We start from the raw sequence: 23,887 nt of genomic DNA on the forward strand, positions 1-23,887 counted from the left end.
AGAGTTGACACATTTAAAGTGTTTTTTTTTTTTTTTACACATTTAAAGATGGATATTTGGAAAGCTAAGTACAAACGTCAGTAATTCCGATGTTAAATTATCTTGAGATAACCTCAAAGTACGAAAATATTCACAAGTGTCTGCCAAAAATGACAGAAAGGTGTCGTTTTTATCCATTGCCACAAGGCAGGGAAAGTGGTAAAATATTCTAGTCACAAGCGCCGAGACCACACCTTTGATCATCTTATGATGGGGCTTGTAGTCTTCCACAGTTACAACTTCCTTCCGCTACGTGCAAAACAGGCCACATTTAGAACTACGTTTCCCCACAACGCTTCCAGTCCACCACGTGACCGCCAGAGTTCAGATCGCAGACTGCAGACGCATCCCCATCAAACTATTTAGCGGTGCACAGGTATCGTATGCTCTGGATTATAAGTATTTTATTGTATTATTAAAGCAACGTTTTTTCAAGCACAGTAAAAAAAAAAAAAATTGCGTAGATGTGATATAGTTTGACTGTTGATTTTCTGTGTGACAGTGTATGGTTGGCTGTTGGCCTGTACTATGTTTCCAAATATCATTAATGCTGTAAAATATCGTTCATGTAGAATTATTATAAACCACAACAACACCAAATGCTGTTATGGCATTTATATGGCGTCTTCCACAGTTATTTATCAGTTGATTCATGTATTTAAAGGCTGATTATTATATCCTAAACTATTTTAATGTTTTTATGACATCTGTGTTTCTTTTAGCACTGAAGACATCAATATATCAGTTCAAAGAGGGAAAAGTTCATTAGCACCAGAAACATCTACATTATCCCTCTTTTCTCAGAATTGAAAAATGACAGGTAGGTCAGGTTTGGTTTGGCATATAAAAAGTATTAATGTCTTTGTTTTTATCCCCTTTTTGGATCCTTGTTATTGCTGTGGATAAAAATGAACAATTACTCTTTTTGTCTAACAGATCGAGCGAACAACTTCCCCCCTCTGCCAAAGTTTCTTCGCATAAAGCCGTGTTTTTACCAGAATGTGGAAGAGGAAATTCCTCGACCCCACTGCCAGCTTGTGCGTCGTGTTTACAATCTTTGGATCTGTGAGTACAGAAATGCAAACTTTACTTGGAATAGTTTGACAAAAGCAGTTAACATGGACTATCTAATGATTGATATTCTGCTTTTCCAGTATACTCTATCACACTATGTGTTAATGTGGTGGCCTGCATAGCCTGGTGGGCTGGAGGAGGTAGTGCGATCAACTTTGGCTTTTCGATCCTCTGGTTGTTGTTGTTCAGCCCATGTAGCTACACCTGCTGGTTCAGGCCGCTCTATAAAGCATTCAGGCAAAAAAAAACTCTTTTTGGTAAAAGACACATTTGTTGAGATTGATTTTTCACTTTGATTGAACTTTTTTTGTGTGTCTTTTCAGGGCTGATAGTTCCTTCAACTTCATGGCCTTCTTCTTCATTTTCTTCCTGCAATGTGTTCTCGCCTTTATCCAGAGTCTTGGAATATCAGGTTGGGGTGCATGGTGAGTAACACGGAAATGTTAGGATATTCAATATTTAATATTCAGTTAACATAATTTGTGACTGAATTACCAATTAACACATCGATTACCACAACAAATTTTATTAGGTTATATCTTGTATTTTAACTTCAGTGTCATTATAACATAGCAGCAGGTTAAAACAATACATTTAAAAGCACAGTAAGTAAGATTTTTGGATTCAAATATAAAAAAAAACACTAGAACAGTGTTATTTTTGTTGACTTCCTTACTACTTAATACTGATTCCAAATGTTTCCAAGAATGTTTAAATCGAGAGAAATAAGCTGTTTTACCAGGACACGAACGGTGTCCATGTGTCACCTATCAATGGCATCATACCCGGGTTACCCTCAAATTATGGTTTTATTTTGTAGAAACCCCTGAAACACCAAAGACGCTTTAATATATTATGTGTTTTATTAGAGTGAGAGGTGAGTAACTGTTTGGATACATTCACCAACAGAAAACTAATCATTAATATTATAATTTAAAGGATTTAAAGGGGTCATATAATGGTACATGCACTTTTACAAGCTGATTGTATGAAAATATGTGTTGGCAGTGCCTGTACACAACCATCCTATAGTGATAAAAATCTATACAGTGTTTTTTTAATCTCCTTCACATTCCACACGGCCATCGAGTGTTAAAACGCGAAAGGCTAAGCTTGAATTTACGGCTAACGTACTTTGAAGATGGAGGGGCAACATGGCGACCGGCATTCGAGCCCCTCATCCGTATGGATTTTCAATGGCATATTATAAACTTTCGGGAATACTTTATTACTTGAAAGAAGTAAATATACATTAATGAGCACATATATTTTTGAAGGAACTAAGTGTTTTTAGCTAAGAAGAAACAAAAAAAGTTACACAGTGTAGCTTTAATCTGAGCCGCTGAAGACGCAGTGGCTGAGTTTTGTTTTTGTCAATGCTTTTATGTTTTCGCAAACCGCAAAGCATTTCTCACCAGACCGCTTTTTAATCGAGGGTCAGTAACTTATAAAGCAGGTTTTGCTAAGAAGCTGCTCTTGAATAAAGGATTCAGATTTGTGCCAGCTCTTCGTGTTTCTGCTGCCCCTCCAGAAGTGAGTGTAGTTTGAAACGCTTCACGATAAATGCGGCTAAAGTGGGTAAGTTAAACTCTACGGCATGCTTTATATGTATGACGTTCTCAATTTAAATTCATAGTCCCACGTTTATAATAAACAAAGCGTTATGGTTATTATGTCATTACAAATTGTGTACGCTGGTTTTAAAGTTAACGTGGACGTAGTAACACAACACTAAGCTTAATTATGTAGATGGTTTTATAAAATCGTGTTGTAACAGTTATTACAATGCATAGATAACGTTACGCATCACTGACAAACCGACATTAACAGAAAAAGTTTTTATTGGCATTAGGTGTAACATCAATCTGTCAATGAACTAACGTAACATCAGTAAACACATAGCATTCGTATCTCACTACCCTAACGTTACCCTGCCAGTACATCAAGATAAATCAAAGTGACATTGTAACAAGGTTCGTGGATGTGTGGGTGTGGAAAGGAAGAAGGCAGGGTCGGCAATAAGCTGGAACTCGTGGGTCTTTTATTTTCAACTCAGTCTCAACATAAACGGGCGCCTTGCGCACTTAAACAGTTCCTCTTTTTCACACTCTTTCCAACTTGCTATATAGCGTCTCTTTCCTCTCTCTCAGACGTTCCCACGAGTCCTCAGCGTCTCTCTCCCCATTCTCTGGCCGGGAATGGCTTTTAACCGGTCTCTCCGCGCCAATCACTGCAATTAGACACAGGTGTTTATCATCATGCACTTCACCTACTTTCTCACCGCTCGTCTCCCGGCTCCCTCCGTCCGTGCAGACCTTGCGAAACCACGCCCCCCTCGCCACAGACATTAAATTAACCAATCATTCAGAAACGTCCTGCTTAGCCTTAATTGTCGAATTTCATTGGAGTTGTCATCTTGTCCCGGGTTAAACCGACTCCGGTTAAAATTTATAAAGTAGCACAGATGTGTCCTCAGAGATTTATCATTTAAAGCCGTATGCACTGAAATGGCTTGGTGAAAACAGAGCTATTTTTGAGCAGGTAAAATGAGTGTTTTCCTACAATACTAATGAGAATTTTTAATTAAAGTATATTACAAAGTTTCCATTTAAACACTAAAGAATCATATTAACTTGTACAAAAATGGCCTTATATGACCACTTTAAGTGTATTAAAAAAGAAATGAGCTTCACATTTTGGCCTTTTAAACCTTCAGACACTTGCACCATTCACACTACTGCTCAAAAGTTGTTGTTTTTTATTAATAATTTTAAGGTCGGTCAAAAGCGGAGTAAAATGCATATTTCTGCATCATGGATGTACCGTAATTCCTCAAATACAGGCCTCTGATAGTGGCCGGGGGCGTGGTCAGCACAAACAAATAAAGGCCGGTCTCAAATAAAGGTCAGGGAAAAATTTGTGGATTATCTCCTATATGCCTTTCAGTTAATGTGCATTCAAGTTCATCATAATGTACAGTAGGGTTGTGCAGTGACGGCTGACTGACATCACGATGGAGCGCAACCATCCTGATGCCATGCGCCCTGTTGAGAGTCTGTTGAGTGCGACACACACTAATCCTGGTCTCTTCTATAGTTAACCTAAAAACTTTGCAGGGATCGCTCTGTAAATTAAATTGAGAATATAACTGATGCATATATGCCATTTTAAATGGGCCACTGTAGTCTATGAGAGATGTGAAAATACCGTGTCAGGCTACACAAACATTTACTTGAACATTCACTTTTTTAACTTTAGTTAGTGTGTAATGTTGCTGCTTAAGCACAAACAGTAATTGCAAAGTTACAGCGCTGAAAGTTCAATGTAAACAGAGATCTTGTCTTTTAAAGTTATTGCAGTTTATTGCCTACAAAAACTGGCCGGTTTGGACTACAACGAGCTTCTTCCTGGGTTGCTGACATCGTAAACCCTTACTAGTCACCGCAGATGTGACTCTTGCCCGTAATTGTAAGGGGCGTGGCCGTGGCGTTTCCGGCAACCTGTGCTTGGCAATTCAGCCAATAAAAATACATGAAACACATTCGCGTTCGGTGTGGAAGCGCAAACAGCTGACCAAAAAATAAAACCATTGTGCGAATTATTCGCGCGTCAAAATCGCCTCCAGTGTGAAAGGACCTAAACACCATGCCTGTCAATGACATCATATATCCGCCTTTCAGTTATACTTTCATATAAATTAGACAGGTGAGCGACTGTTTGGATACTTTTATTGACAAAAAACAAATCAAAGAGCTCAAAACGGTTAGTCTTATTGTTTGAATGTATTGTTTTCTTGATTTACAGTGAGTAACATGTTTGTACCATTCTTCAGAGACAACACTATTTTATCAAGTGGCTAACATAGCAAAATCAGAGAGCTTTATTTGTAGTAACAGTAATACAGTCATCAAGCTTTTATTAATATGATATTCTAATAATGATTTAGATTACTGCAGTGTGCAACAAGTGTCTTGTAGCAGCCATCAAACAAAAATAACAACTTTCAACACACTTGTATGTATTTTTGTATGATGGTTTTAACCAAGTAAATTTCAGTTTGTCAAATAAAGTGACCTGTGAGTAGTAATTCAGCACCTGTGGCAGTTACATTAGAATTAGATCAAATTATGTGAATTTAAGTTTTAATGCATAACTGTAACAATGTTTAAGTTCAGGGAAGAAGGCGGCGGATGTAAATTTAATCGAAAAATGAACAAAAAACAATACAAAAGGAGTGGCAGTGACTGACTGTGGCCTATAAGCATAATAAAAACACCAATGTAAAATGGCGTACGCTTTCGGCCCTGCTCTTCATACCACAGTTATGTAAATAAATAAAGTTGAAGCTGCAGTGAAGCTGCTTGTTTTCCATCGGCTGTGGAGGTTTAAACTACAACTCCCATGATTCCACGCTCACTCAAGCTGTAGTCAAGCGTTACTGTTTTGAATGTGTCCTCTAGCTGTAAAACCTACATGCTGTGACTTTAAATAGACATTTATAATGCAAAAAAAAACTGCATCATGGTTTCCACAAAAATATTAAGCAGCAAAACTATTTTCAACATTGATAATAATCAGAAATGTTTCTTAAAGGGGGGGTGAAACACTCAGTTTCAGTCAATCTCATGTCAATCTTGAGTACCTATAGAGTAGTATTGCATCCTTCATATCTCCGAAAAGTCTTTAGTTTTATCATATTTATAAAAGAAATATGGGCTGTACGTACCGAGTCTTTCCGGAAAAAACCGAGCGCCTGGAGGCGTATCGTGTGGGCGGAGCTAAAGAATGACAAGCGCGCAAAGCGGTGACGTCCTCAAGCGTGGAGAAACCCATCTATCTCAGCTAATACAGATAATGATCCACAATCAAATCTGAGGCTGAAATAAATTGAACAGGAGAAACGGCAACATCAGGATGTCCGTCTCTGTGGTATGTACTGTATTTAGGGGCCTTTGTGTGCAGTTTATAAGGACATGATTCGGTTTATGGACTATTGTATGTGACTAGACCTTAGAGGTAGCAAGCAAAACGGTTTTGCACGTCAGAATAGTGTAACGTTATACAGAACAACAATGGAGTAACCGTTAGCGCATTTGAATGACGAAGCACGCGATCGTATCGTTTACTGATGTTTACTCATGCGATGGTAGCCAATAGCAGAGACATTTGAAGTTGATTTACTCACCGGCATCTTCCAAAGCAGGACCGCTCTGTCAAAAACACACTTCTTTGGTATGATTTGGTGAAGTCCTGACAGCAGTGACCGTGGAAATCCACTTTGCGACGCGACTGAAGCGATGCCTTGAAGCTTCCCGTCATTTCTGCGTTCAAATCGGTTCAAATGCAGCGCTGCCTTCCCGGAATGCTGTGCTGAAGCGCTGAAGTCGCTCGACGTCACCCATAGGAATAAAGTGGAGCGCGGCGCGACATAAGTGTTCACGGACGACTGGATCTGCACCATAGACCGTAAAAAAATATCTGCACCTGAGAGACTGTTTACGGCGTGCATTTCCTCTCTCTCCCTCTAGTCACGTGCGCGCGCACCCTACCGGGAGAAGAGCCCGTACAGCCCATACAAGGACCTTCCGATCTATTTAACGTCAAGTAGACCCATACTCGAAAAAAACTTGCCGAAACTTGTGAGAAACCGGAAGGAGTATTTTTGACACAGAAATACTCCATCAAACGTCCAACATTAGTTTTTGAAACTTTGTCTATGTTTAGGATGGGAATCCAAGTCTTTAAAGGTGTAAAAAGCTCAGTATGCATGAAACAGCATTTCACCCCCCCTTTAAGCTATTATAGCTATTTGCTATTATAATGATTTCTAAATGATCATGTGACACTGAAGACTGATCAAAGCTGAATTTTCTCTCTTTGCAGTGGTTGGATTGCCACAGTGATGTTTTTCAGCACAAATGTAACCTCGGCTATATTCATGCTCATCTGTACTCTGCTCTTTACCGTAGATACGGTCCTCATGGGGCTTGTTCTCATCAAGGTATGATTTGCAGATACATACAACCTTTGTTCTTATCATCACGTGCATAGCTGATGAACAAAAATAGATTGACGTTAAAGAGTAAAGCCTTAAATAAAAACAAGAGAGCAATGCGTCTCATTACTTTTGTCCCCTCAAAGGTCCATCGACTATATCGTGGTGGAGGAGGGAGTTTCCAACGGGCACAGGAAGAGTGGAGCACGGGTGTGTGGAAGGACCCCCATGTGAGAGAAGCCGGATTCAACGCCATTTCTGAAACGGGCCCCAGCCTGCCCCAGTATCCAGCCGCTGTGCCCAACTACCCAGAGAGCGGACCCTGGTGATTCCTTTTGCAAACTACAGATGGAGCAAGAGTACCACTGTTTGTCTTAACGTTAAAGGGGCAGTTTGCAGAGGGACGTTATCCAATATTTTTGTGCCGAGAAAACACTTCAGCCATATCACGGACTTGTGAATGGCTATTTTGCTTTTGTACAATATATTTTTTTTAATATAGCAAAAAGATTGAATGTTAATCATTATTCGAAGGATGTGTATAAACATAGTTTCTTTTTCATTGAGCTAGGAAGAGTAGATCTCTTGAACACTTTAAGTGAATGATAATCGAAAATGTGTCAAACCCTTGTTCTTGCTACAAATTCTGACAGAAACACTGAGAAGGTTAACTGACCAACCAAAATAAGCAAACTGCTCCTTAGACATCTCAACACACACTGACAGTAAAACGGCGAAACATTAGTACAAAAATAGCTACCAAAAAAAGGACACTAATCTTACATTGATGAATTTATTGCAGTTCATCTGAGCCTTGATTTTTCTTGTCTTTCCATTGACTTGTTTGAGAATGAAAAGAATAGTTGCGTATCAAAGATCATGTATTTACAAATATCATCTCATATATATATATATATATATATATATATATATATATATATATATATATATATATATATATATATATATATATAAAATGTGTATGTACAGCACTGGAAGCAAAGAAGTCTCTTATGCTCATCAAACCCGCATTTATCTGATCAAAAACACAGAAAAAAACTAGTATTGTGAAATTATTATCATTAATACAATAAAAATGTACTAATGGTTTTTAAAATATAATTAATTTCTCGGATACAAAGCTGAATTTTCAGCATCATTACTCTAATCTTCAGTGTCACATGACCCTTCAGAAATCATTCTGATATGAAGATTATCAATGTTGGAAACAGTTCTGATGCTTCATATATTTTTTGTTACTTTTTTCAGGATTCTTTAAGTAAAAAGTGTTTAAGCTTCTTTTAAATAGAATTATTTTGTAGTTTGGGATCAGTCATTTTTTTCTTTCATTTTCTGAGCAGGATTCAGCAAGAATGTATTAAATTGATATAAAAAGGGATAGTAAAGATTTATATTGTGAGAAAAGATTTCTATTTTGAATGAATGCTGTTCTTAACTTTTTATTCATCAGTGAATCCTGAAAAAAAAATATTCAGCACAACAAGCAGCAGTTTCCCACAATAATAAATCAGCATATTAGAATGATTTCTGAAGGATCATATGACACTGAAGACCAGAGATGTTGAAAATTCAGCTCTTCTCAAAGGAATAAATTATAATTTAAAATAGAAATGCATTCTTTTATATTTTATATATTTATATTATATTACTGTTTTTCTTTTTTTAATCAAATAAATGCAGGCTTGAAACATTAAAAATAGTAGTATTTATAAACTTTTGACCAGTGCATATACACACACACACACACACACACACACACACAAATAATAATCACTTTACTGTTTTAGGGAAAGTGATTTTTGAAGGGGAAAAGCATGTCTGAGTGTTCTTTTCTAAATCACGGCAGCTTTTCTATTTACCTAAAAAAAAACTGGTCTTGCATCACTTCCGCATAAATGCTTTTGCAGTTCATTTCAATTTTTTACTTCAGTTTACTATTCGCTTAGACTCAAGATTCGCAAGCATGGGTTGAATGTCTTTGTAAATGGTATGATTTGCATATGACGCCTTTTTATACATTGCAGCAAAAAATGTGATTTTTTTTATATATATCAATGTTTCCTTGCAGACACATCTTGTGCCTGTTGTCTTTGTTTAAAGCTTTTCACGGAGACCGCCTTAATTCTTCATGCATATTAAGCATGTGTGAACCAATAGCTTTAGAGTTTTCCTTAAGTGCTACAATTGGTGTATATGGCTATAACCTGTGCTATTTTTACTACTAGCTTATAAATATGCATTGCGCATTTATTCCTTGTTTCATCTCACTGTGTTTACAGTTGTGGTTGGCTGGAGGCTAAGATACAAAATTCTAATATGTGACTTGATCTTTGGTCTTTTTTGCTCAATATCTCCCTCCACTGAGCCACAGGAGGTTGATTTTGCTGCGTTCAATGACTGGCTTTGTGTAGCCAATGTAATTAACAATCATGCATATGAGATGTGACTGGAATCTTCCTCTCCAGCTTCAGTTCAATAAAAAAATTCCTTTTCAAACTGTAGTCGCTTTTATTGCAGTCACTCCCTGCGTCTAAATATGCATGCATAGTAGTTCCCTACTAATGAACACTTTTCCCACCAGTGGTGAACATTTTCGTTTTTCCGTATTATCACTGTTATACGGTAGGGGAAACTATTACACATCTTCAGAAAGAGTAAAGAATCTCCTGATCAAAACACAGGTGAAAAAGAAGCAGAAACAAGCAATCGCATATGTTAACATTACATTTGTCAACATTAATCCGCATATAAATGTTACCGAATTAAGTGTCAACCCAGGACAAGCTATTGGACTGTGCAAGCATTGAGGGTGTTGATGACTCGATCTCTATCGGTTTGATCATCTGAATCCGATATGGATATAGAGTCCCCCCCCCCCCCCCCCCCCAACCCCCCCAGACCTGAAACTGTGCGTTTCCACCGCGATCTAAAGTTTCGTGAAGATTAGGTAAATTAGCCCGGTGAAGTAGGACTGCGCGCGACTGCTCCTCCAAGTCAGTGACGGACACAGTAATAATTTTTGTGTGTACCGATTGAAAGATTTAGTGGACTGTTTACATGAGACGTTATCTAAACCGATCTGGTGTTTACATGTGATGACTTTCAATCGCAATCATTTTGTCACATGCAGTTTGTCTGCCGCATCAAAATATCAACGCTGTTTTCTCCAGCAGCTGGAATGTTTTAGCCATAGCAACTCTTAACCACATGTTCCAAGATGCTGCGCTCAAACTTGGTGTCATCAAAGTACGCATTTGTTTTGAATAGGCACCCTCTATAGCGGACGGAAAAGTTGCATAGTGCACCTTTAATTAATTAGGTTAATTCAATTAATTAAACATGCTTTTTGACTATTAAAATTTAATTAAACCATTAAAATGAAATAATTAAATAAATAATGAATTCAAGAAAACAACAATTAAATGTACCAGTTTATTCTGAAATAATTAAATAACTAATTAAACAATTTTAATTATTAATTTAATAATTAAATAATTCCTTTAATTAAATATTAATTAAAATAATTAAATAAATAAATGTATCTATTTATTTCATAAAATTACATGAAAACACAACATTTATTGTAATATATTTCACAAGTAACTCTTCCACACACACTATTATGTTTAAAAATCTATTTTTTCATTATTAAATGTTTTTATTTTTTTCAAAAAGCCGTTTTTCATAATAATATGCTGCATTTACAAACTTGACAACTATTTGACGAATCATGCATTTCCAAAGCACGATTTTCCCAAAGATTTTTTTTTCTTAATAAAAGAGGATGGTTCTTGGCGCTGATTGGATAATCCTTTCAGATTGATTACTTATTTCTGTCTGAGTCAGGCAAGTGGCAAGGGGAAATAGGGCAATTGATTGGAAATTAATATGGCGGTAAGAATTGATCAAGATAAAAAACTAAAGCACTGCCTTAAACACAGCCACAGTTCTCATAGTTTTCAGGTTTTTAGAAAATTCAATAAAGTCGAAATACATTTTCAGCCACAAGTAAGAAATGAGAAGCACCCTTGGTGTTCCGTGATGTCACAGCCACCACACAAAGATCGATCTGTCATGTCTGTCGACTCTTCGGCTTCAAACCAAGGGGGTAATATAGCGCTCGGAAAGCGTTCCACCTCTAGGGGCTGCCATTGCTAACCAAGCCATCACCTGCTGTTAGCATCCCATTGACTCCCATTCATTTTTGAGTCACTTTGACAGTGAATAACTTTACATCTGAGACGTTTAAAGACTCCATTTGTCCATTGTTTATTTCTAAAGAAACACGACAATGTATAAAAGGCTCCGTTACCTTGTATCTTACACTATCGCCCCGCAGAAGCTGTTTTTGTAAAAATAGGCTAACGATTGCGTCATAACCAACGCGACTCTGTCGCACAGTTGAGAAATTACCGTATAGACCTGAGGAGATGCTCGCAGGCAATCTTTTACTGTCTATGAGACAGTCGGGGGGACGTGGAGACATAAAGTCTGATAAAGTCAAGGAAGAAGAATGAGGAGAAGCCCATAGTGAGCCAAAAGCAACGGGAGAAAATATTTAAACAACATGATTCAGCTTTCACTTTCCACAACTACTAGAAGACCTACAGCTGTCAGACAGGAGGCTCACGTCACATCTACGTCGTCAAGCTCAGTCTGAGCCTGCGCAGTTCGCTCAGCCATCAGGAAGTGAGTGCTCCTATGCTGACATCACTTAACGCTGTAGAAAGCAATGGGATCGCTCCGTCCATTTATTTTACTGTCTATGCTTCAAACCAATCAGCGCCAAGCTCCGCCCATTGCCTGTTGACTGGCATTTGTGAAATGTCCTCTATTATTATGAAAAAAAAATCGTGCTTTGGAAATGCATGATTCGTCAAATAGGCATCATTCGTAAATGCAGCATATTATTATGAAAAACAACTTTTTGAAAAAGCACATTTAATAATGAAAAAAAATATTTTTAAACATAATAGTGTGTGTGGAAGAGTTACTCGTGAAATATATTAAACCACAAATGTTGTGTTTTCATGTAATTTTATAAAATAAATAAATAGCCTACATTTATTTATTTAATTATTTTAATTCATATTTAATTAAATGAATTATTTAATTATTTCACAATAAACTGGTACATTTAATTATTTCATTTTGAGTAATTTGGTCCTCCATAGCTGATGGGCATCTGGATCTGGACTAGAGCCCTGGGCGGGACTGTTTTTTAAACCCGCACTCCCCGCTCCCGCTGAATTTATGACCAGGACCGCCCACTCCCGCAACCAATGTGTTCGCCTCAGGGCAGAAGTGCCAAATTTGAGAATTGTTTCCAGATGTCTGACTTGCCTTGCTTTGCTTTTGCCAAGTAAACAGCCTCTTTAATTTTCTTCTCAACTTCTTGTGTTGACTCCATTTTCTACTAGCCTCTCTACAGTCCAAATCATGGTCCAAATACCGCGGGTCTCCTGCTACACTTTCTGACCGCCCACTCCCGCACGCGATATTTTTTCCCCCAGGATGGTAGGGGAAGGCATAAGGTACCAAGTAGGTATGTCTGCAGACCGGAGAACTCCAAATGGGGGCGGGGACTCCAATATGGGGCGGGGCGGGGACTCCATGACAACAACTTTAACCATTGGCTGTAGATTCAGCCAATTGTCATTGACTTACATTTCAAAATAAAAGGGCGCAAATTAAACATAATAAAAGGTCATAATAAAACTCAGTTTTTAACTGAAAAATTAAATTGCTCTTATACAGAAAATATATATTTTTAATATATAAAGTAATACGTAAACAGTGTTGGGAATAACGCATTACAAAAGTAATATACATTACAGTAACTTATTAAGAATACTTCAATTCATCTCCCTTTTGCTGATGTAGGCTACATTTGGATATTGTGTAAGATAGTCCAGTGAAGGCGTACGTGTTTATTGCGGATTTTACAGAAGTGCCGCAGGCATGATTTCAGCCCCTGTGCTCGCGCTGGCCAGTGGAAAAGTGGCTAAAGAAGGTTTAAAGGCTCTGTCGTTTCAAAGAATAGCTCAACAAGCGCGTCGAAGAACGGACGACAGACAAGGCGCGCGCTGCTGAGCCAAACTATAGGCCTAATGCCTATAAAAACACTTGGGTGAAGATGACAAAATAAGATTACTGCACACCGTGACACCGTCGTTTAGATTTTTTATAGTAATAAAGTAATTTAGTTCAGTTAGAGAACAGGCCGTTCAAATAAATACGGTAGGTGTAAAAAGGATGGCTATTAGAAGCTCTCCTGATGTGAATTTGCCGGTTGGTAACAGACCCACTACAGAGCGTCCGGTGAGAGACGTTTAACACAGAAGATCAGGTGTACGGGAATAACCCATTTATTGTCACCACAACTCAGTACATCGAATAAATTCTTCTTTGCATGTGTGTGTGGTTTTCTACAATTGAAAGATAAAAGAGAAATAAGTACAAAATAACAATGACAAATAACAGCAATCCCAATAAATGGGAACAGTAATCTCCACAAGGAATGTTTAAATACAATGGTTAATACAGTAAATAGTAAGAATGAAATGTGCCATTATATAGGAAAATACACCGTTACAAATTACTGATATAGTGCAGTTGAAATTCGACACCTTTTAGCGCTGAATAGTACAGAGACAGAGCCGCTCTGTCTAGCTTATTAGTGCGCATGCGCTTACAGAGTGCTCTAACTCTTGAAAATGAGCGATATATACATATTAAATAAACCATATGATAAATAAATGGCACAGAATATGTCTTTGCTACATGACAATGATATATGTGAGGAAACTGGTATGTAAATATACACACGAACATCTTTACACGTTAGATCGCATTTGTCACTCGCATACATTAACTTATACACACTCGAGGCAATCGAACCGGTCCTCAACGGAGTAAGAAACAATATCTCTATATCTATATATATATATACATAAACAGACTGCTACTTACTTTGCAGGCACGCACACAACTTTAGCAAATATAAATCGTTACAGTACAGCTCGCATCCCTTTGCATCACTAATCGATCTGACTCAACTTAGTGGGCGGGTGCACTGCTATGCACGTTCTGTTCTGGGCGCTGATTGGCTCCCTGGATGGATGATGTGACAGATGATGCGATTTGGCATACTAATATATATCAATATAACCTTCCTGGTGGCCTTTTTTACAGTAGGTGTCTGCTAAGCATGAGCCGAACATGTGCTTGCCCAGCTGGCATTTTAACATTGAGCCACTGTTGAATCAACGTCAGGTGCCAGTGTTGGATAACCGTTGAATTTTGTTTAGATTTTGCAAATCTAATCAACGTTGAAATGGCAACGTCTTTCCAATGTCATGTTTGTCAACATAGGTGAATTTGCCAACATTGAAACAATATTGATTTTAGTTTAGATTTTGCAAATCTAATCAACGTTGAAATGGCAACGTCTTTCCAATGTCACGTTTCTCAACATAGGTGAATTTGCCAACATTGAAACAATATTGATTTTAGTTTAGATTTTGCAAATCTAATCAACGTTGAAATGGCAACATCATTCCAACGTCATGTTTCTCAACATAGGTGAATTTGCCAACATTGATTTAAGTTTAGATTTTGCAAATCCAATCAACGTTGAAATTTCAACGTCACTTTAAAGTCCTGCTTTTCAACATAGTTTTTGTTAAACTGTTTTCACTGAAGTATTGATGTGTTCAACAGTAACACCAAACACCTTGAAATGGATACATAAACACTAAGTTTGCAAACACGCACAGTCAGCTTGGAAGAAGCCAATTGGTCAAAGGAAGACCAGGAAGAAGATTAATAAAGACATTTCACTGACGTAGGAAACATGCTTTATTACATAGCTGCAATTGTGCCAACCTTTCACATCAATTGTACACATGTCAAACTTTTACTTTACCCAAAAATTCTGTCATTAAAGGGTTAGTTCACCCAAAAGTGAAATTGAGGTCATTAATGACTCACCCCAATGTCATTCCAGACCCGTAAGACCTCCATTCCTCTTCAGAACACAGTTTAAGATATTTTATATTTTAGTCCCAGAGCATTGTGGCGATCCGAATCATTGATTCACGGCTGTTTGAATCTTTATTTGAGGTTTGAAAACAAACTCAGAAGAGAAGCCAATGCTGAATAAAATCGTAGTTTTTGTTATTTTTGGACCAAAATGTATTTTGGATGCTTCAAGAGACTCTAATTAACCCACTGATGTCACATATGGACTACTTTGATGATGTTTTTATTCCCTTTCTAGACATGGACAGTATAGTGTGCATACTGCATTATGCTCTGGGACTAAAATATAAAATATCTTAAACTGTGTGTGAAGATGAACGGAGGTCTTACGGGTGTGGAACAACATTAGGGGGAGGAGTTAATGACATCAATTTCATTTTTGGGTGAACTAACCCTTTAAATGACTCGCCTTGTCGCTCCACACCCGTAAGACCTTCGTTCATCTTCGGAACACAGTTTAAGGTATTTCATATTTAGTCCAAGAGCTTTCTGTCCCTTCATTGAAAAGGTATGTACGGTATACTGTCACTTTTTATGTTGTTGTTATTTTTGGACCAAAATGTATTTTCATTGCTTTCATTGCAAAAATTCTATCCAACCCACTGATGTCACATATGGACTACTTTGATGATGTTATTATCTTTCTGGTCCTTCTGGACATGGACAGTATACCGTACATACATTTTCAATGGAGGGACAGAAAGCTCGGAGTAAATATAAAATATCTTAAACTGTGTTCTGAAGATGGAGGTCTTACGGGTCTGGAACGACATTAGGGTGAGGAGTAAATGACAGAATTTTCATTTTTGGGTGAACTAGCTTTTTTTAACCTTTAAAAAAAACGGCCCAAACATTGGGCAACATTAAACACAGCTGGTTAAGTCTTCCTTTCTTGTTACTTCTTTCTGCTACCGCCACCAGTCCTCTCAGGTGCATATTTCAAGTCTTTGGCCATGTATTCGTCTACTTTCATTGGCTTTAAGCTCAAGACCGCATCTGATGAGAAAAAAAAAAAAAACAGATCAGTATTAGCAAACACTACTCTCTCAAATTAAAATATTTAGCAAATATCAACTTTTGTGGCATTGCCAATGATCAAAGTATATAAATTAGTATTGATCAACATGCAAAGTCATTGATAATCATGTGCTTGAGCGAGCAACAAAAGGCAGTTGGTAGTAACCCTTGCTGCAGGTGGAGAAGTAAGTCTAGAGCCCAGAATGGAGTATTTTATTTATATATATATATATATATATATATATATATATATATATATATATATATATATATATATATATATATATATATATATATATATATATATATATATAAAAGTTTGGACACATTACTATGTGTAATGTTTTTGAAAGAAGTTTCTTCTGCTCATCAAGCCTGCATTTATTTGATCAAAAATACAGAAAAAAATGTAATATTGTGATCTTATTACAATTTAAATATTTGGTTTTCAATTTATTATATGTTAAATTACAATTTATTTCTGTGAAAAGCTGAATCTTCAGTATCATTCCTTCACCGTCACATGATCCTTCAGCAATCATTCTAATATTCTGATTTATTATGAGTGTTGGAAACAGTTCTGCTGCTTAATATATTTGATGAATAAAAGGTTTAAAAGAACTGCATTTATTCAAAATAAAAACATATTTTCAAATAATATAAATCTCCTTTACTATCAATTTAACACAGTGTTTCTCAAACTTTTTCAGCCCAAGGACTACTTTATCTTCCAATTTTTTTCTGAGGACCACCTACAGAATCCCACTCTAACACGCCCCCCAAAACCAACAAAATAGGAAGGATAAGCTAAATTTAAGTTTAATATGCAACTGTTTCAAGTCAAAAACGAATCATTCAAACATAAATGCAATAATTTGATCAGAAATTATTATATACATTTTATAAAAAGTCTTCCACATAAACCTGTATTTAAATTTTACAAAAATGTAACAAAAAAAAGTTAAGGGTTAGTTACTTTCAGATTCAAATAGATGGTTGGGTTAGGTATGGGGACAACTTAACGTTAAAGGAGACTTTCAGGTCCAAATCTCTGGAAAAAAGAAGAAAGAAGAATGTGACGTGCAAACGATGTATAGATATTCTTATGCCTCTCCCTGATTGGGTAACGGTAGTACAAGACAAAAACATTCAAACTGATCTAATAATATGTATAACGTTAGCTTCATGGAGCGTACACACATACACGCCGGTGGAACGACGGACTAACGGCAGTTCGCGGTTAAACTAGTCTGCCCATACCTCTACACACACACAGAACGGCGTTTGACAGTTAGCTAGCATTAACTCCGGTTCGCGGTTAAACTACGTTAGTCTGCCCATATAAACACATAATTAATTAACACAATACGTATATGGACCAGAGTCAGGCACACTCAACATTTATTTAGGAATTTTCTAGTTATAAAATGTGACTTCAAAAACTTTGCTTACCGTCTGAGCTGTTATGCCCAAATTCAGTCGAATCGGTCCAGGTCAGAACCTGCGAGGCTGACGATGACGACACAGACCCACTTCGCGCACGCGCAAGCAGGTGTTGTGTGGAACCGTCAGAGCCTATTGGCCTTTGTGTGATGGACAGTCGCCGTCCTCCAATCAAGCCATACATCTTGTATTCGTGTGTGTGTGTGTGTGTGTGTCCGTCCATATGTGTGTCTATATATATATATATGTATGTGTGTGTGTGTGTTTCTGTGTTATTTTTTTAATTTTAAGCGGTCTGTTAATTTTTTTTCCAGAGCTGTGTAGGATATATATATAGCTCTGGAAGAAAAATTAAGAGACCACTTAATATAAAAATTAACTTAATATATAACTTAATATATAAAAATTAAAATGCACCAGAATGCAGGAAATCACATCTACAAAATTTAAAATTGTATGGGGGAAATGTATATCCCCAGACCCCCACACAAACAGCCCCACATATAATATTTTCACCAGCCGCCACTGCATATATTGTTCTTGTATGGAATGACTAACCAAAATGATCAATCGGACTTGCTGTCAAAGTAAGCCATAAGATGTAGAAAGTGCTCAACAAACGTTTAATTCAGAGTTGATATTTCAACGTTGTATCATTATTCATGTATCAACTCTTTTTCAACAGTTAATTGAACAGCATTGTTTGGACGTTGTTCCAACGTTATTTTTCTACTGATATAATTCAACAAAATTTTTAAAAGTCATGGTTGTAAAAATAATGTTGATTTGACGTACAACTCAAAACTTGTTGATATTTCTATGTTGAATTCTTAGTGAGTTAACAACACCAATTCAACTATTTGGTGTTCAACGTTGTTTTGACGTTGAAACAATGTTTTTCATAAACTGACATAATTTCAACTACATTTAAACGTTTAATGTCAGTTGAATGCCAGCTGGGTGAGCTGACAGATGATCGCGGAAGATTTGGTTTCAAAGTGAAATGTAAAAGCGCCTATTAAAGGGGGTTTGTCATTGTGTTGTGTATTTCATTAAGAATAATAGGCTAATTTTAAACCGAAACTAAAATCTTCTTGGCCGCACAGAGCGCGCATTTACTATATAACGAGCTGTCATTCATGGTGTGCGCGCACTGGCGCGTTTTCAGTTCATATGGAACGATATGGAAGCTTAACTTTTATAAGAATTCTTTGAAAGCCCTCGCTTTGCATTCGCTCCCGTTATTAATGCCCAAGCGGCAGTGCGCATGTTCCTTTCGGTTAAATAGAATAGTGATTTAAAAGCCCAGATACCGGTGATGTCATCACACTTTGATTAACCGGTGGGAAAATGTCCCCACCGTCTCACCCCTTCTGTACATTCGCGAGATGGATGCGTATTAGTTTATCAGAGATAAAAACAAGAACGTAGGCTAGTCAAATGCAAATGCAGTCAAATAGGCCTACAACCTTTTTCTAAAACCGAAATAACTATCTCGCAACTATGTCGCAACAATAAGAAAAGAACAAATGCGCATATTGTCATAACTTAGAGTTTACACAGTTCTGTTGTGTCTATGAACAGACCGCCTATTCCCAGATATTGCCAGATAATCACTTACCTCTAAAATAATACTTATAACAGAGTTGGATCGTCATGATTTCTTGTCTAGAGCAATCACTTTTTTGCCAATTCTCTTGTTAGCCTGGATGGTCCATGTCATTATGCTTTATCATATCGCCTTTTACTGGATGTAAAATGCTCTCTGCCTACATTTTAGAATGTTAAGAGCTACTTCTGAAGTTATTTTGGTGAAAGTAACTCAAAAGTAATACGGGAGTTATGTAACTCATTACAATTCTGAGACAGTAATATTGTAATGTAATGAATTACTTTTAAATAGCAGTAGCCTAATAAGTGGCCTAATCTATAATATATTACAGTTTGGAAGTAGCCTAACTTGCACAACACTGTAGGCTACGTAAATATATAAAATGTTTTAATATAATATATTTTACAATATATGTACTATATATATAGGCTATATCCATGAATTTAATAGAATTTCCAATTTAATTGGAAAATAACACTAATATATCCAACATATATTGCTTAAAAATACATTGGAAAAGTATAATGATATCAACGTTATACCATGCTTCAGTATACTTTTAAAGTAAAAATCTAACATATATTTTTGCAGTTTTTCATTTCCTGTGATGGGTAGGATTAGGGGCAGGGGCAGTGTAGGGGGATAGAAACTACGGTTTGTACAGTATGAAATCCATTACGCCTATGGAAAGTCAATATGTGCTTTTCCCTCAGACTCAAGTCAAGTCCTATCTGGAAACGACAGAGAGGACAGTGGAAAGACCCATGCTTAAACTGTAAGGAAAGTGTCTGTCCAGAATGACATTATTGATCCATGTAACGTTACCTACAAAATTAAATCAACATGTGACACATTGAATTATCACACTAATTTATCACTTACTATTAACAACACAAACTGCATACTGTACGTTTCTTAAGCGTTAAAAGTTGAGGGGGAAAACATGATAGAAACTCCATGAATGCTGTCTGAATCGTCAATATCACTCTATCAAAATATCAATAGCAACTTCAGTGTTGTTTTCTAACTTTAGCGAGCTTTCCTGTCAGTGGGAAGCCACGCCCCATTTTGGAGCTCCTACCCCGTTTTGGAGTTCCCGCCATTTGGAGTTCTTCGAGCTGCAGTTATACTAGAGAAACCTCGAAGCGACATTTACTCAGCCATTTAAGAGCATTTCTGACATCTCTGGTGAGTTGATTTATGTTTTGGGCGAGCTGTAATAATGTTTGCTTAGGCTAATTTTGTAGAAGGAAAAACTTTAAATGCTTAATTAGACGCTATATCTTTCTTTAAATGTGATATAGCGTGCTCATATTATGAACAGGGTTTACTGTTAATCCATCGATTTACAGTAAATCCATGTAATCCATGTAAATCCATGGATTACTGTAAATCCATCGATGACATCGATTTACTAAGAATAAATGTATTATTGATAAAGAAAAAGGAAGGAAAAGATAAACGACAACATCATGGCTCCCCACAAGTAACGTTAGGCTATTTGGACCTTTCAAATGTCTAAATATTATTCCAAGATACAAGGGCATGTTAAAGAACGATAACGCAAACAAATAGACTATCTAAAGCGTTTTAAATGATAAAACAAAATATTTCGCTAGTTCATAATGAAAATGAAATGTGGTTGTCAAACGCATATAATGTGATGAAATTCACCTTTGCTTAATCTGATACAAATAACTGTTACAAAGAACTGACTCACTAGTTGATTGTATGTCAATGGAAAAATAACTCAGAAAAGCATTTGTTTCATATTTTGTGATCTAATGCGATAAAATACACGTTAAGTGTGACTCCAAGTGCACTCTTAAAAACAAAGGTTCCAAATTGGGGTTTTCACATCTTTGGTTTACCAAAGCACCTTTCAGCGAAGAACAACGTATTCATCAAAAAAAAACCTTTAAGAACATTTTGTGGAATGGAAATGTAGCTTTTCAAGTCGTGCTCTGACTTGCCTGAACGCTAGAAGGGAATTTTTCCTCTTTTTACACCCCACTGTTCACCCAGGTCTTCATACATTGCACCTACTCACTTATCTTTACTTTTAGTTTGAGCACAATTTTTTTGTATTGTCTTGGTTTGTGAATAGATGCTATAGTAGGTACCACAATAGCATGTTGTTGTTGTTGTTCTGCAAAGAGCTCTAATCTTTAACTGATTATGAATGCCACCTCCAGCATTCACAATTATAAAGTATATTTATTCAACGACTTAAAACAGACAAAATGAACGAATTACTCTCTGAGACAACTCGGTAGTCCCGAATCATATTAAAGATTCGTTCAAAATTAACGAATCGTTCATGAACGACACATCACTCGAAACAGCTCTCTAACTTAAAGGGTTACTTCAGCGATTAGCATATTGCTTTGTATCAGTAGAAACCCTGGAGTATATTCAAATGATCGTGCTCCCCCCTCTTATATCCCCCTGAGACGAGAGATTTATGCATTTTATTTCTGGAAAAATTCCTCTCGTGACGCAAATATTGTCAATTTGCGTCACGAGAGGAATTTTTCCAGAAATAAAAAGGAATGTTTGCCCAGAGCCTAAAGACTACAGCCAGCAGAGGGAGCCATTTCCGCATGTTTTCAACTCGTGCATGGGGAATGGAGATCACACTTACAGCACAGCTCAGCTACAGCCATTAATTTAAATGGATGCTAAGCAATGTAAGTGTTTTAACTTCTCAAATTAATTTCTATGAAAGTTAAGCTTCCAAAGGCATGAACTGAAAACGCGTTGTGAATGTATGCCGCGAATGTGGTCCCGATTACCTCAGCTCTCATCACGAGAGCTCATCAACTCATTTATGTTAAATGTAATCTGACTCCTAATCCCAGTCTGCTGTGAGGCTCACGCGGCAACTCGATCGTTATATTGAACAGACACGTTCAGTATTTAATTGTACTTCCTGAACTCAGTCACTATAATCCAGTAGCGGTGGCTTTGGGAATGGCCTCACAGGGCAGCGAAGCATTCTGGGAATTGTAGTCTTTCATCCCCATGAGACAAAAATACATTTTCTGTCTTTTCTCAGTCTAGAAAGCACCAAATTCAAAAATAATTTCACATTTCTACTACATTGATGACCCAGTTTAAATACATATTCATCTTCCCAGCGCTGAAGTACACCTTTAAGCGACATGCTGCCTGAATACACATATTCATGAGCGACATTTATTCAGACATTCAAGAGCATTTCTGACATCTCTGGTGAGTTGATTCATGTTTTGGGCGAGCTGTAATAATGTTTGCTTAGGCTAATTTAGTAGAAGGAAAAACTTTAAATGCTTAATTAGACGCTATATCTTTCTTAAAATGCGCTTAGCTTGCTCATAGTTTGAACAGGGTTTACTGTAAATCCATTTGTACTTTGACATCAATTTACTAAGACTAAATGTATTATTGATAAAGAAAAAGGAAGGAAAAGATAAACAACAACATGGCTCCACAAGTATTTGGACCTTTCAAATGTCTAAATTTTATTCCAAGATACAAACTAAGGGGCATTTAACACAAACAAATATCTAAAGCATTTGAAATGATAAAACTAAATATGTAGTTCATAATGAAAATGAAATGTGGTTGTCAAACGCATAGTTAATGTGATGAAATTCACCTTTGCTTAATCTGATACAAATAACTGTTACAAAGAACTGACTCACTAGTTGATTGTATGTCAATGGAAAAATAACTCAAAAAAGCATTTGTTTCATATTTTGGGATTTAATGCGATAAAATACACGTTAAGTGTGACTCCAAGTGCACTCTTAAAAACAAAGGTTCCAAATTGGGGATTTCACATCTTTGGTTTTGCTTTCATCAAAGAACAATTTATTCATCAAAAAAAAAAAAAAAAAAAAACTTTTAAGAACATTTTGTGGAATTGAAATGTTCCATAGATGTAAAAAGTTCTTCAAGGAACCAAATTTTTATTTTTATTTTGAGTGTACTCATAGCCACTGTAAGTGGCACATAACACCTAACACAACTCAACATCTTCACAGCTTCTCAAGTTGCTCTGTGCTCTGACTTGCCTGACTTGCCTTAAGGGAATTTTGCCTCTTTTTACACCCCTCTGTTCACCCAGGTCTTCATATGTTGCACCTACTCACTTACATTTACTTTTAGTTTAAGCACAATTTTTTGTATTGTCTTGGTTTGTGAATAGATGCTATAGTAGGTACCACAATAGCATGTTGTTGTTGTTGTTGTTCTGCAAAGAGCTCTAATCTTTAACTGATTATGAATGCCACCTCCAGCATTCACAATTATAAAGTATATTTGTTTTAGTGAATTGAACGAACAAAAGCCAAACTGGGTGTGTTTTTCCAACGTAATTAGTGTTAAGCTATGTGTGTTGTCAAATAAGTCTCACTTACAACGACTTTGTCGCTAAGAACTTATTTATTCAACGACTTAAAACAGACAGTCTTCACAGACACACTCTTGTTCTGTCTTCTGCTCCTTTAGTCCCGCCCCCTCTTACTCTCAACCTATCACATTACCAGGCTAGGTTGTCAATCAACAAATGCAAGTATCTACTCTATGACACCTTCCCCTTTTAAAGAAAAACCTTATTGTAACTGTAATTTTTTATTAGAACTTTATTAGAGGTTCTA

General features: G+C 36.7%; 2 protein-coding genes and 1 long non-coding RNA gene across 6 annotated transcripts in view; 2 read left to right on the plus strand and 1 right to left on the minus strand.

Moving 5' to 3' along the window:
- The first annotated feature begins 260 nt into the window (after positions 1 to 260).
- scamp4 (secretory carrier membrane protein 4) lies at positions 261 to 8,030 on the plus strand. The gene is made up of 7 exons (XM_067416028.1): positions 261 to 415; positions 762 to 859; positions 976 to 1,104; positions 1,194 to 1,350; positions 1,437 to 1,538; positions 6,997 to 7,114; positions 7,255 to 8,030. The coding sequence occupies exons 2-7, from the start codon at positions 853 to 855 to the stop codon at positions 7,435 to 7,437; spliced, it is 696 nt and encodes a 231-aa protein (XP_067272129.1). The 5' UTR covers positions 261 to 415; positions 762 to 852; the 3' UTR covers positions 7,438 to 8,030.
- Positions 8,031 to 15,655: 7,625 nt separating this feature from the next.
- LOC137039541 (uncharacterized) lies at positions 15,656 to 17,788 on the minus strand. The gene is made up of 3 exons (XR_010897685.1): positions 17,642 to 17,788; positions 17,166 to 17,240; positions 15,656 to 16,168 (listed from the first exon to the last, which is right to left on the minus strand). It is a non-coding gene; the product is annotated as an uncharacterized lncRNA (long non-coding RNA).
- Positions 17,789 to 20,347: 2,559 nt separating this feature from the next.
- The window catches only part of LOC137040428 (secretory carrier-associated membrane protein 4-like), a 39,379-nt gene continuing 35,839 nt past the window's right edge, over positions 20,348 to 23,887 (plus strand). Inside the window, exon 1 of one of the 4 annotated variants that reach the window (XM_067416030.1) lies at positions 20,348 to 20,432. The gene's annotated coding sequence lies outside the window, so the exon portion shown is untranslated. Of the gene's footprint in view, positions 20,433 to 22,447; positions 22,479 to 23,887 lie in introns of those variants that run through there. The other 3 variants (XM_067416037.1, XM_067416038.1, XM_067416032.1) reach the window with 3 other exon arrangements.

This window comes from Pseudorasbora parva, chromosome 14 (genome assembly GCF_024679245.1).
Source record: "Pseudorasbora parva isolate DD20220531a chromosome 14, ASM2467924v1, whole genome shotgun sequence".
In the NCBI taxonomy this organism is placed as follows: domain Eukaryota; kingdom Metazoa; phylum Chordata; class Actinopteri; order Cypriniformes; family Gobionidae; genus Pseudorasbora; species Pseudorasbora parva.

Excerpts from the sequence above, each read along its gene's own strand:
- scamp4 (XM_067416028.1), top strand. Across the intron at positions 1,105-1,193 it reads TGTTTACAATCTTTGGATCT|TATACTCTATCACACTATGT; the intron begins GTGAGTACAGAA and ends CTGCTTTTCCAG. Across the intron at positions 1,539-6,996 it reads ATATCAGGTTGGGGTGCATG|TGGTTGGATTGCCACAGTGA; the intron begins GTGAGTAACACG and ends CTCTCTTTGCAG.